General features: G+C 39.4%; 2 protein-coding genes across 4 annotated transcripts in view; one reads left to right on the top strand and one right to left on the bottom strand.

Moving 5' to 3' along the window:
- Positions 1-739: 739 nt before the first annotated feature.
- On the bottom strand, positions 740-13,784 carry NIPSNAP2 (nipsnap homolog 2). 2 transcript variants are annotated; one of them, XM_015880487.2, is made up of 10 exons: positions 13,595-13,784; positions 10,945-11,084; positions 10,821-10,866; positions 7,973-8,067; positions 5,872-5,942; positions 5,359-5,499; positions 4,901-4,932; positions 3,790-3,884; positions 2,710-2,793; positions 740-1,929 (listed from the first exon to the last, which is right to left on the bottom strand). In XM_015880487.2, exons 1-10 carry the CDS (start codon positions 13,678-13,680, stop codon positions 1,865-1,867), a joined length of 855 nt encoding a protein of 284 aa, XP_015735973.1. In that variant the 5' UTR covers positions 13,681-13,784; the 3' UTR covers positions 740-1,864. The 2 variants fall into 2 exon arrangements, with proteins under 2 accessions (XP_015735973.1, XP_032304267.1); XM_032448376.1 differs by lacking the exon at positions 13,595-13,784 and adding an exon at positions 11,774-11,810.
- The window catches only part of LOC107322443 (merlin-like), a 34,298-nt gene continuing 23,068 nt past the window's right edge, over positions 2,800-14,029 (top strand). For both annotated transcript variants that reach the window (XM_015880484.2, XM_015880483.2), the window contains exon 1: positions 2,800-2,986. The gene's annotated coding sequence lies outside the window, so the exon portion shown is untranslated. The remainder of the gene's footprint in view (positions 2,987-14,029) is intronic.

Raw genomic sequence — 14,029 nt, 5'->3', positions numbered from 1 at the left:
TTGTGTCTTCATTACGGTGCTATGATGTTTCTCATTCTTTTTCTGGCACTGAGATGGCTGGTTATGAGGGTTAGATTACCTGGTGAATCCTCTAGAAACAAGAAGCAAGGAGAGGATATTGGGAGAAATAACAAGAACGGCAAAGTGACGTTCTCTCTTTTTTTTGGTAGTTAAAAGTAGCTCCAGAAGTCTGGAAAAGTCCCAAATGATAGCACTGATCACATAATTCATTTACAAGAAGGAACAGCTGAAGTGATGTACGTGGCACATTAACTATGCCAAGCTGAGAACTTTTAGCTAATACAGTACAGTTTACCCAGTAAAATCCCATCATCAGTTGACAACACACACAGGAAGCAAATACAAAACCAAACAAGAATCAGATTAAATGTTGATTCTGTCTAGGAAGGTAAGAGTGTAGTGTGTTTTACATGAGAAAAAGGAAGAAATTAGAACTGAAAAAGTATGCAGAACTTATGGAGAAAATGGAAAAGAGAAATGTTTTGTATTTATCAGCATTTAGAACAGCTAAGAAAATGGCATATAATGGCAATATTGTAAATTGACTTTGGAGAAGTAGAGCTGAATACTGGGAAATACTGTTCCTGACACAGAAGTGATACTGGAAGTGACGCTGACGTGCAAAGCTGAAACGTTCTGTGCAATTATTGGAAGTGTTCATCAGAAACACTGCAAGATGAGAGAAACGACAGATGGTGCAATAGGTATACGGTGCCAGTAATGTGCGAAAATTAAAAGGATTTTATTGACTGATGTTTCTCCTGAAACTCGCTAAAATGTACAAATTGGACATTCAGTAACTGATTTGTACATTCTCTATGTTACACTGATTCTTGTAGCCACTTTGAAGAAAGAACATTATTGTCACTTACAGGATGTTCACATCATCGCAGACACTAAGTGTTGATATTTTCTAGTCTAAAAGTGAAACCAAAATAGAACTGGACATAATGGTACACTGCTCTATGCCAATCCTATTGACTCAACATGCGCCAGTTTCACACATTAATTCTTAAGTACCTACAGTACAGTTAGTGAAACATCTGACCAAGCATATGTCTGAAGGCATGACTGCTTATTAAATAAAACCCCTTTTCCTAGAGTTATATCTAGAAATAAATGTATTTTGCTGAAACTGATTCTCTGCAGAATGTTCAGACAATCATGTCATGTCAGTATCTCTTTGAAAACAGTGGGACATATTTCTTAAAAAAGGCTCCAAACAATTTCACAAAATTAATTCCAGATGTTGATATCTAGAAAAATGTGTAGTTAAGTTTCAACAAGCTTCAACATCCTTGTGAAACGGAATGCCCTATTCTCTGTCCATAAGCTATCACCTGACAGATAATAATATCCTCAATTAATAATCGTCTATTCTTAAATTTAGAGCTACTTAATGATTTCGGCCCTGCTAGAAAGTTAGGTGAGCTGCCCAAGGGTTTCAAAGCTCCTGCTTTCAGAACTTCCCCATTCATTTTTGCAATCTGCAATGTCAATATAAATGCTACACAAAGGCCACAGCAACTATAACACTCCATTCTATTGCTGTTGTGAACACCAGGCATTTTCTATCTAGGAGATATTAAATACCAAATGCCATACTTAACCTGAGGAGTTTCTTTACAATTAACCAACCTTTTAGCTACAGTCCTGCATTTCCTTTTTTTTGTGGTACAATCCCCGGAGCAAAAGGTCATTAGATTCTGAAGAAAAGAGGTCTCCTTTATAAGCTCAATACAGTACTTTTATATTTTTGACTATGATATACAACGTATACCATAAAATAATTAAGACAAATACTTGTCACTTTATCTATGTAGGCACAAGTAAATCAATGACTTTACTGAAGTGGAGAAATCTTCAATGGTATCATGATTCTGGACTCCATTTCCTGAATAAGGGGCACTGAAAAGAAAAAATGAGATGGGGTTTAATTTCACTAACAGAGACCCATCAACAGTTCTGCATGCTCAGTTTCAACAGATACTACTGTCTTCACATTATTCCCCAGCTCACGTATGCCAAATCATCAGTAACCACCAACAGTCCCATAACTGAAGCACAGCCATTTTGAGAAACTAGTGATTTTTTTTTTTCCATATAATTTGTCTGCACCTTTGAAGACAAAAGATATCTTACATTTTTTTCTGGTATATTTGCTTTGAAACAAAGCTCATGGAATAAAATCTGACATTTTCAGCAAACTTCTGAGTTCTATAATGAAAGCTATAATCAAAGATTTGATCTGAGCAATCTCCAGGTATCAGTTCTAAAGTCTAACTTTCCATCTCAAAGGAACGTATTTAACAAGGTCCCGGTACTCAAGTGAAATATTAGAGGTAATAATTTAATATACAGATACATTTTATTGCTGGCTTCCTAGATTGTTGGACACAACTTAAGAATTTACAGAAATCTGCTCCTCTCCCATGGAGGTATTTGAAATGAAAAGTTACAATTAACAACAGAATTTTTTTTAGCAATTATGCAAGGCCTTCAAAACTTTGTACAATCAATTGCAAAACTCCCTTTACAGCTCAGTGAAATGTCCCTCCTTAGAGCAGCAAAACTGAACACACACAACATAGAGATGTAAAACTTTACAATGAACAATGTAATGAAGAATGAAATTGATGACCTGCAGAAAAGTCTGCCTCCAGCATTCCAAACAAGTTAATATGTTACCTGTGTAATAGACTAGCTCATCCCAGCCAGGTTTATGCCACGCAGCATTCCTTATATCTTCTCTGGTCTGGAGATCTTTGTAAGCTGGCAAGAGACAACAGCAAGCACAAAGCTTATAAGTAACTCCTTTTGCTTCTGTATATGTACAGCTCCCTTAAAAGTATTCTAGTGTTTTGTTAGGAGGCTACAAATTAAGATGTTCTCCACAAAAAGGAACACTCTCAAACCAATGCAAATAGAAGGAACTGGGGAAGAGAGCGAAATGTACTCTGCAAATGTAAGTACTGCATGGTTGGAGTGTTTTGGGTGGTGGTTGGTAAACAGACATCAGCAAAGCATTCACCTGACTGTGAGCATTGCTGTAACAGAAAAGGCCCCTAAACTAACCAGTGTACTTATGGTAGTTTTTAAATGCAATAAAGGTTATCAGGGGCAGCATGAGGAAGCCTAAATGTGATGGGGGGGAAATGTCTTAAGATTGATAAGAGAGATAACGTAACAGAGTTCTACATGGGTGGTGGGGAATCACATTTTTAAAGTTGGAATACAATATTCTGAATTGTCAAGATTTAAAGTTAATACTGCATATTTTCTAAAATAAACATTAGACACTGAGTTTCTTTAAGGTAAAGTAATCCCAGAGTAGAAGGAACCTAAACATCAGCAGAAACTAACAGGTGGAGTAAGCCACAACACTGTACTGCTTGCCTTCTCTCAAGTGTGGTTCTTGAAACTAAGCTGTAAAAATCTGACTTCAGCATGGATGGGGACAGAAAAAAGAGATGGCAGGATCTGAGTTTTCTTTCTTATATTATTGAAAGCAAACAAGTAGATAAGAAAAACCCTTAAGAAACTTGAGAGAAACAAGACAAAGTATAAAATGTTCAGTCCTGCTTGTTTCTTTCACAAATGAAGTTGTCTGCGCAAAAATATAGAAACTCAATAGAGCCAATGTAAAAGAAAAATCCCATTAAGACATTCCTCTGACTTTTTAAACAACCTTGTCCCCTGGGCAAAGTCAACAGTCTGTTAGGGACTGACTGAGTGAGAAAAAAAAACAGTAAACATAAACAAGTTTACCCCAAAGGTGATGAACCATATACAGCTGTCCAATTTGTGAGAAAAAACCTCCAACTGCTTCGTTGTTATCTTGTCGGAACCGAATTGCACGGGCCCTACAGAAGAGAGGAGGAGTCTTTAAAAACAGCAGATCTGGTAGCAAATGAATGATAATTGAAAAGAAAGATGTGAACAGAACCCCAAACATTAAACAGCATTTTCTGTATATTTTATAAATTAAAAATAGGGGGAAAAAAAACAAACCCATTGATTTCTAACACTAAGTAGTTAAAAGATACCTACATCTTGTTAGAATGTGTTAAAATTTGAGGCCTGTGGTTTCATCACTGAGCATTAATCACTGTCTACAAGATTAGATCTATTATGACGACAACTACTTGAACAGTATACAGCTCTCTAACTAAAACCTCGGACTTCTGTCATATCACCTCTGTCACACTCATTTACCACAGATCTGGCTTACCTAAAAAATCCAAGTCCTCACATTTGTCAAAATAACTGAAAATACTCCAAGACAGTCAACTGTCAACCACAAGAACTGCATGAACTTAATGAGTGTGAACTGAAAGAAACTTACATTAATGCTGAACAAGTCAAAATTCAAAGCATAAGCTCAAGAGGATGCTATCTCAAATGTTTTTAACCTATATATTAGAATACAAATGTGCTGCTCAATAGGTTTTCAAGAAGCAACTTGACTTTTAAAGATTAAGAGTCAAGATTTAGAAAACCTGGAAGAAAAATAAGTCAGCTTCTACTGGTGCTGACACTGTTGGAAGAACACCCTCTTAAGGAGTGAGCAGCATCCTTCAAAGATCAGTGCTTTCTACTCAAAATAAGTTATTTTTGCTGTATGATATCAAACTAAAAGGCTTATGTAAAAGAAAACCAAACCACTCGGCCCACAGTGTTGTTTGCACACAGAATTCCTTTTCCTTTCCTCAAAGGATAAACTGAGGGTCACAGAACTATTTTACAAGTTGCCTGAGAACAGAAGCAGACCATTAACTGGTGCCTGAAATGCTTCAGTACCATTCTGTCACTTCCACTTCATAACTTTTAAACACACATCTCTCAAAGACAAAAACTAAAGTGCTAAGGCAGTACTTACCAGTAATTTCCCCACTCAATCATAGTTCCAGGCTACAAGAACAAAACAGACTGTTAAGATTGTAGCTTAAGGAAAACTGCAGTATTTTGATGATACGCACATTTACATATGGAAAGCACTAATAATAAAACCACTTCCTGCAAGTGATAAGCACATTATAATCATTTATAATTACTCAGTTTACTTACTGTATTAGTTCTTAGTCATTTTCCAGAAGTTTTCCCTCAAGTTAAACATAGGATTTCCAGCCCTACATAGGAGACATCAGTATCTCGTTGGAGCCTGCCTTCATTTTGGACCCCACACTTTGAAAGCAACAGTAACTCAGCCATCAGCTCTGATAAGAACCAGGTTTTTAAGACGAGGTCTGTTTTCCATCCGCATTATATAAACACTCTTTGAACATTTTATGACATCATATAGCTTAAAAAATAAAAAAAAAAAGAAAAGAAACTTACTCTAAGTTGATAGGATCTCAGTTCATAAATATTCGGCCCCGCTCTGGGAACAGGTTCATTCCAGAAGCTGAATTCCAACAGTAATTGGTTCTTGCGAGACAGAAGCATGTTACCTCTTTCTTTGCGAAACTCTGTGAACTCCTTAAAAAACAATGTGGTCATTGTCAGACTGTATTTTATGTTTCAACAACAAAAAAAAAACCCCAGAGTATATCCCCTCCAGTGGTTTGGATTATTCAATACTGTACTGAGATTTTGGATACTGAAATCCTTTAAACTGCAAAGGCATCCAAATTCCCCTGGCACCTTTGAAAACTTCAGCTGGCACTTTTATAGAGCATCTGAGAAACTCTAACATTAAGATTCAATATTTCTGAACCTGAATTTCTTCCAATCTGTTTCTAAGCTTGCACAGAAAGTGGTAAGTAAAAGCAGGTGTCCAAATGTGCACTGTTTTACTCTATTCCACATTTCTTTTCTTTAACCATCTGTAGCAAAATCCAGGAGTTTTACCTTATTTTGACGGAGTTTATTCATGACCTCATTGAGAGCTGGGTAGCCTCCCTCATACCTCCACAGATGAACTGAAACAGAGAAAGGAAGTATTTTCATGGATGTTGTGTGCAAACCGCAAAACTTATGGAATATCACAGTACAAAATGCTTTTCATACAGCAGAATTATACAGTCGTGGAACAGCTTCAAACAAGATTTTCATTAAAGAAAACACTACACTTTGAACACTTTAACAGACTCATCTGCTTTTTGGAAAGCATTCATTCAAAAACTTTACAGTTTAGAATGAGAGGAAGATTTCTAAAAGGAGGTTTTGTTGCCATGCTAGTAAAGTGTGATGGCTTTACAGGACTGTAATTTAAAATGAGATTCAATTAAGAGGCTGACTTAATTCACAAAGATGTTTTAAAACTATTTCATCTAAGAGCAAGGGAACAGTAGTCTTTTTAGCTTAGTGAGTTACTCAAGCAAAAAGAGCATAAGAAACTTTCAGCAGGACACACAAAAAATGATGCACTTGTTATTGCTGTAATAAAGGTTAAATTAAAAATGCATACCAGAATTTATCTAAATGTGCTACAATTGCTACACTTTTGCTAGGATTTTCCCCATAAAAACATAATTTCAGAACAGGTGTTTGCATTTGACAGTCTTTTCAAAGTATTCTCTCTTTAATAAGGCCTACTAAATGTCTCTAATAAATCCTAATGAGATTTACTTACAAGAACTTAATAAAGCAAGGCAACAATATTTCAACTCAGAGAGGCAGAAAAGCAATTTGCTCTTCTATACAGAAGTCCTGAGCCTTTTCCAGGAGAGTGAACTCGAGACTAATGTATAAAGCACTTCACTACAACAGCAAATTCATCCAGTATGCCTGCTTCTATTGCCTAATCCCCAGGGCAAATTTGATATATCCAGACAGTATTAACACAGCCTGGGCAAAGTACTGAACAAGAAAAAAAACCCCATAATCTGCTTTATTATTCTGCCAAAACTGTTGCAATAACATTTTCAAGCCAAGCTGTGGATGCAATTACAGATATAGTCTGTGTTAATACATTACAAAAACAATGAATGAGATTTGGCTAAGCGTTTTTCATTTCAATTACTGCCCACTTTCCCTTCAACTTTCAAGAATTCTTTCTCAGATATTGTTTGCTTTATCTACAGTTATTTCCTCACATTTGTGCAGTGTCAATATTCCAATATGCTGTGAATGCAGGGAAAATTACTGTGTGTATTGAAACACTGAAACGCGGAACAGCTTGGGTTGGAAGATCATCTAGTTCCAACCACCCTGCTCTGCACAGGGCTTTTGGATTAGAAGGCAGTGACACTGACACTAGCACAGCTCTAACCACAGAGCTCCTACCACAAAACAAGCATTGGCACACCACTTTGTATGTGTGGTTTCCCATTCTTTCCTTTTCCCAGAGCCCAGGAAATTGTTCAGGTTTTCTTTCTGCACATGCCTCTTTGCAGTTACCTCTGTAGCAGCTCTTCAGTGCTTTCTAGTTCAATGTATTTTCAATCTGCATTGTTAGGTGGTATCCTTATAAGAACATGAACAGAAAACCCCCAGTAAAGATTTAGATTATTGTGAGTTTACAATGCAATCCTTTTTTCAGATGGCATGTATGATTTGCATTTCATTATCATATAGCAGTTGCGGTATGAAAGTCTGAGTAAAGCTTTTTATTTCTTTTTTTTTTTGGCTTATAAGCCAATACAACTCTGTGTTTGTAAGCCTTTGCCTCTGGCTTAAGTATTCAGGAACACAATCCGTGCCTGCAAAATATTACAGGAGCAAATTTGACCAGGGTTTCTCCAATTGTTAATCTACCACCTGGAAAACAGGAAAGTATTAACGAGAAAACAAACTTTAGGAATTAAAAGCTTCACTGTCAAACTCAACAAGACAAAAAAAGCAAGCACTGCAAATGTTAATATGACTACTGATAACCGATGCACACACATCCTCACTGTATACATTGCTAAAGGTTTACTATCAACAGAGATGATTTAAAGAGAAGAAACCTGCCAAGCACACGTTTCACTTGTATGGTTTTACATTCTGTTGTACTTCTATCTCCTACCAGCCTGATCTTGCTCTCCGTACCACGTGTTCCAAGTCCCCACCAGTGCACATGGGTAGTGTTTTTCTTCATGAATCTTTGGCAGCACCTCTTGACTTGAAAACAAGGAATACAGACACTATGTTGCATTTCCTTCAGGGAGGCTACAGTTGATATGTATAACAAATCACCACACGTTTATCATTATGGTATGAAAATTCACAAGCTCTACATTTCAGAAGAGAAAGCTGAAATACAAGAATCTGCTATGCAAGGGGAAAGATAACTACAGCTCTACACAAAAATAAGGTGAGCGTTATTATTTCTTACACTGTATGACAAATGCACACCATGGTAGAACACTCTGGATGCAATGAATTATGTGATATCACCTACGTCACCCAACACTTTAGGAAAATAAACATCAGGATGTCTCACTTACAGAAAGCACAGCCTAGCTACATGGGTGATTCTGCTTTAGGAAAATGTTATCTTTATCAACACAATACAAAACAGTAGAAAAGGACAGACTTTCTTCTTTACCAATATAATATTATTAATAGTTACTGAGCTGAATGAATAAAAACAAGTATTTTGATTGATCAAATGAAGACTGTGCTCAATGCCACGCTGCCTTACTGCTTTCTCTTTGGCTTCAGAAAGCAGATCTAGTTTGAGGCAACTCATCATTGAAGCAAATGGTGAAACTGCCTTAAAGGTACGTCTAACACCGAATTTCTGTTTGACCATTTCCAGTATCAATAAAGCTTTTTCAAACTTTAAAAGGTGGCTTACATTAACATCAGGAAATCAAGTTTTCCTGAGAGCTAACTTGGTTAAGTCAGCTTTCACTGCACTGTATATTGATGAATGCCTATAGGGCTGGTAGAATTTTGCCTTTTAATATTCTCCCCTGAATAATTACTGCTCTTACTCTGCAGCAAACAGGCACTACTTCTGCAAGATATCAAATAATAGGAAGTAAATAGGAAGTAGGCTGGTCTTGTCCTGACAGTCAGAACAAGTTTTCCTCTTGGTTCTACCACTGACTTTCTTGATGACCCACAGAAAACTTCATTACCGATTTATATTTCAATATTTCTCATTATGGTGGAATTTATACAATAGGAGACTTTCCAATGATGTTTTCAGTCACTATCAGTTTGTTTTTTCAAAGTATAATGAGATCCTGAGTGGCAGCATTAAGCAGGAACATTAAACTATTACCACAATAATCATTAAAGGTATTTTTCCAAATTAAATTAAAAATAAGACACAGTAGGTTGTCATTCATAGACTTGAAAACCATCTCGTTCCTTTTAAAAATAACTTACTACCTCTTCAGAAGGGGATCCTTAACCACAGTGATTCACAAAGTGTTCTCCTAATTGCCTTCGTTATGTTCTTTCCTTACGAACACATGATGACTAATCCTTATCAGGAATTTACTTGTTCATGCTTAATTTAGGGGGAGGGAATTTCAGAAGTTCCTCCATTTCTTAATTACTCCCTTCTCAAGTTTTCTCCTTCCCTGGGATACTTTAACTATCTTTAGTTTGGAAAGAATAAATCTAACCCCAGGCACTTCACCTGGCTGCTATCAGTAGTTTCCTTCTCTGCTATCATTTCTCTCCTTGAAAAGCCTCTGCTTCCATGCTACATCTAGGTAGCTCACGAGATACACAGAGAAGTCATTCTCTGCCTCATGTAGCAGACTTGTTTATATTAAGCTTTTAAACAGGAAGGTGGCTGAATGCTACTCATGCCTCTCTGTGTATGTATTTTCTAAACAAAAAGGTTAAAAATACCTTCTGTTACAAAGTTATTCTAGCAGATTTATTCAATTGTATAAGAAGGAAAACAGGTTTGGGTTACCTAGACCCACTCAAAGCTTAACATGGCTAAGTTAGGCTATGATGGACAAAGAACTCCTAATAGAGTTGAGGACATAAATAAGGAGGCGTGAACTTCCTCACTCTAGCCCTACTGGTGTCCCAGTCAATACACCACTGTTAAAATAACTGGTTGCAGTAGGCTACCATTGTACTGAGAGCGTTTTATTTCAATGACAACATGATCAAGGACAGTGGGAAACCCTGATGCTTCCAAACATGGGAGTTTTACTACACTTCCAAATTAAACACACAGGTCCTTAAAAATGCAACTGTTCTGGCTCCAATGGAGTCATCATCTATGCAGGACAGGGCTAACACTTCTGTAATGTGGTTCTTCAGTTTTAAATGTTGCTTGAGAGAGCTGTGACAGGATAACTGATAAGAGCACTGCTCTCTCTGGAGGTTATCACCCCAACACGCAGATCCTATCCAAAGACTTGTGTAGCTCTTTAAGAGTAATCTCAGTAACGTAACTTCATAGAAGGAACACAGGAAAAAAAAATAATCAAACCCTGCATTTTCAAAATCTCCACCAAACCATACTTTAACACTAGCATGCAGCTTTACTTACCAGTGATCTCTCCCTTTCTATTCTGTATGAAGACAATAACCCCATCCAACAAGATCCTACATGGAAGCAGGAGTTGGGAGGCATACTAGCATAGAGGGATCTAATTGCAGTTGTAAAGCTAAGGGTGGGAAGGAAGCTATTCCAACAAATTTCTCCTGTGTTTGCACAAAAGGCATCACCCTAAACTGCAGATTAGGAAATGACACTTCCAAAAGTAAGGGGTGATCTGAGTCAACTACCTTTTGCCATCTTTCTCCAAGAATAACAACATCTATTTACCATCATACCCCAAAAGCAGAATCTGCCCACCTCCCCACTAATATTTTTTGCATTTGCTAATTTTTAGAACATTTGTGGTCAAATCAACGTGTCTAAAAAGTGAAAACATAACACACACACTTACCAAAGCTTGTTGTAGGCCTCTAGGCATTCTGGTTTTACATTGTGAACTGAAACAACAACATTAGATGAGAAATGCAGGAATGGAACAAAGAAACGGTAACGTTAAACATAAGAATATCACTCACTCTGTAGTTTATACAGACTGCTGGTCTCTCTTTTGGCTAGAAGGTTGGAGTGAGCATCTTTCCTTGGATCGACTTTGCGAACAAATAGCGATTTTAACCAACTGTCTTCACGAGGTCTGCTAGCTGAAGATACCATCCCCCTACATATTAACAAGTACATTACACTGTCACTGAGCACGTCTTGAAAATGCCCACAACGCAGGGAAGACGGGCACAATCAAGTATAATACAAACAAAATTATAACAGTTACACCCAGCTCTGTCCCTCAGTCTTTCCACTGAGCCACTTGGCAGCAAGGTAAAGGCAGCTCTTTTCACACTGGGATTTACCTCCTCACAAACCATTTTATGTGATACAGAGCTGAACACTTAACCACGCTCTCTCTGCTCTCATTCTTTGTAAGCAATGCAAGAAATGGGTAGGTGGCTGCTTTTGTTGTCTTTTTATATTCTTTTTAATTAAGTGTATTTGCCCAAGGTCTGTCTTGATGTATACAGACGGGAATGAAAAAGAGCAAGAAGTGGCATAAGGAAAGATTTGTACAGTGTAAATAAGTGCCATATGTTCCTATGTATGCTTAAATACAGCCCTGGAAAGGAAAAGTTAAGTGACACATCTATGGTATTTAACTGAATCTTTATGCCCCAAGCTTGAATGCTTTTTCTTCTTACTCAAAGGAAGCACTTCCTTCAGTCCACCCCTTTATGATATAGAGTTTCTGCTGAAATATTAAACTATTTATCTGAAGTACTAAGGAACCAGCAGCCCAGGTGGAAATTTAAACCATTTTCTATCTCAGAAGTCAACTTAATACCCTGCACCACTGACTATGAGATCCAGATGCCAGGTTTCGATCTTCAGATACAAAGCTTTCTTCCAGTATCAAAACTTTCTGACAATTCCTCAAAGGAAAAGAAAAAAATAGAAGAAAATATCAACTTCTTTTGGTGGAAAAAAAAATAAATCTCAAAGAACACAATTGTCTGTATTACACAGAAGGAATTCGCACCAGCAGCACTCCTCAACAATCAACATCTGAAAACCTAATGAACTGGGATACCCTGTGGAAGCAGAACAGATGAACTGAGAAGTATTTCAGAGCAAAGAAATAGTAAGAACCAAAACAACCACAGCCAAGACAAATTTTGATGCTAAGAAGTAATTGGTATTTTGTCTTATTTATTGAACACAGGGGTCTATTCAGCCCTAAACAAACATACAAGCACATTCCTGTCCAGTCAATACAGCTGTTGCCAGAAGAGGGTGGTACAGGAGGAGAGGTTTGATCTCAACTGAGGGAGGAGAGAGGCACAGGTGACAACACACCTACTAGACACAGAACTGGGCTCCAGGAGGTACGACTCCATTTCAGCCCTGCAGTGCCTGTTCTATCATCCTGTACACTACTGGTATATTCTCCCATTCAGAACGCTCTTCTATGAGGAATAAAACAAGTATTACAGATGATTATGCAATCATTTACTCAGGAACTATAAAGTTCCGTATCAACAAGGACTAATATACCACAACTAGCCATCTAAATGTTTACTTTACTTACAATAAAGTATGGTAACTGCTGAAGTTGATTAAAACAGCATCTCAGACGAGACACACTGAGTGTCTACAGCCTTAATTTTCACCACCATATCCCTTGAGATACACTACTGGTGTCCATCTGGACACCCACAAACCAAAATGCACTAAGCTGACTGCCAGCTCACCTGCCTGGGCCACCTGTGCCCATAGTCACCTCAAGAAGAGCCAGAATGCTCAGAATGAATATGTACACACTATAGGGAATGTACACACTATAGGGAATTACCATCACGGCTCACAACTTCTTATTTTCTAGGAATGATGCTTATTAAAGAGTTTTCATGCAACCTTTTAAGGCACTGCTTAACTTTGCTAGCCAATGCTTGTCCTGCAAATGTTATCTAAAGGCTCAGATTTCTTGCTACAAAGATTGGGCTGAGACCATAAGAGGAGAACAATGAATAACTTGGTCATATTAAATTAACAATGCTGCTGAGGACATTTCCATCTGCCTTTTGCGTTAGCATACAATATAAAGTGGGTAGAGTGGGAGGTATCAGGTGAAATATATAGATTCAGTAGTAATCAATGTCTGCCTGCAAGAGAAAGAAAAACAACTTGTCTGTAACAGGCACTTTTTAATTTGCTAAACAGACGTCAAAGCTGATTCGGAACTCAATAAGTACAACACTGTGTGCACCTGCTTCAACAAGCTGCTGGCAGCGTTAACCCCACGGGCATTGCTGCCCATTGTAACCCCGAGGATGTGTGGAGGACACACAGAGGTGCTGCCCATTCTAACCCCGAGGGCCCGACGCGGCGCTGGCCGCGCTCCTGACGCGATCCCCACCCCTGGGCGGACTCGGGGGAGGGGTCCGGCCTCGCTGCCCGTGACCTTGAGGGACGCCCCATGGCCGCACTCCCCGCCCTACATGAGGCGGCGGGCCCGGCTGCGGCCCTTCAGCGACAGAGGGGCGCCATTTCCAGACGGGAGAGGGGAGGCCGAGCGTGTGTGGCAGTGGGATCCGAGCGGGCGGCGGCTGCTCCCTCCCCCGCCTCCCCCTTCTCCCTGGGCCGCCCTCTCCCGCCCGCCTCGCCCCCCTCAATGCTCACCTGAGGGTCAGGCCGCCGCCTGACGGGAGACGCGGCCCCGCGCCCGCTCCCGCCGGGCTCCACCTCAGCAGCACACGCGCCGCCATCTTGGCTCCGGCCGCCTCCCTCCTGGGCCGGCTCTGGGGCTGGTAACGCTGTAGCGCCGCCGCCGGCAGAGGGGGCAAAAATGGCGGCGGGGTGAGGGGGGTCCTCCAGCCACGCCTCGGTGGCAGCAGCAGTGCGCATGCGCGGAAGGCCCGAGCCTGGAGCCCGCCTCCCGCTGGGGGGTCGGGGTCCCACGAAACAGCGAGTCGGGCCGAACGGTTCCGTTCCTGTGCTGGGGATGGAGATGCACGATGTATATTCACCTGACTAAGAGCCCACATTCCTTCCACTCAGCTGCAGGTCTTAATCAGCCAGCTGTAATTAATGACCTACATCAACCACCTCAACACA

Source organism: Coturnix japonica, chromosome 19, assembly GCF_001577835.2.
Source record: "Coturnix japonica isolate 7356 chromosome 19, Coturnix japonica 2.1, whole genome shotgun sequence".
In the NCBI taxonomy this organism is placed as follows: Eukaryota; Metazoa; Chordata; class Aves; order Galliformes; family Phasianidae; genus Coturnix; species Coturnix japonica.
This window is presented reverse-complemented; position numbering and strand designations above follow the sequence as displayed.

Coding starts and splice junctions, on each gene's coding strand:
- NIPSNAP2 (XM_015880487.2), bottom strand. CDS start 13,680: ATGGCGGCGCGTGTGCTGCTGAGGTGGAGCCCGGCGGGAGCGGGCGCG. Junction 11,085..13,594: donor GGCGGCGGCCTGACCCTCAG/GTGAGCATTGAG, acceptor GTTAATATGTAG/GGGGATGGTATCTTCAGCTA. Junction 1,930..2,709: donor TGAGCTAGTCTATTACACAG/GTAACATATTAA, acceptor TTTTCTTTTCAG/TGCCCCTTATTCAGGAAATG.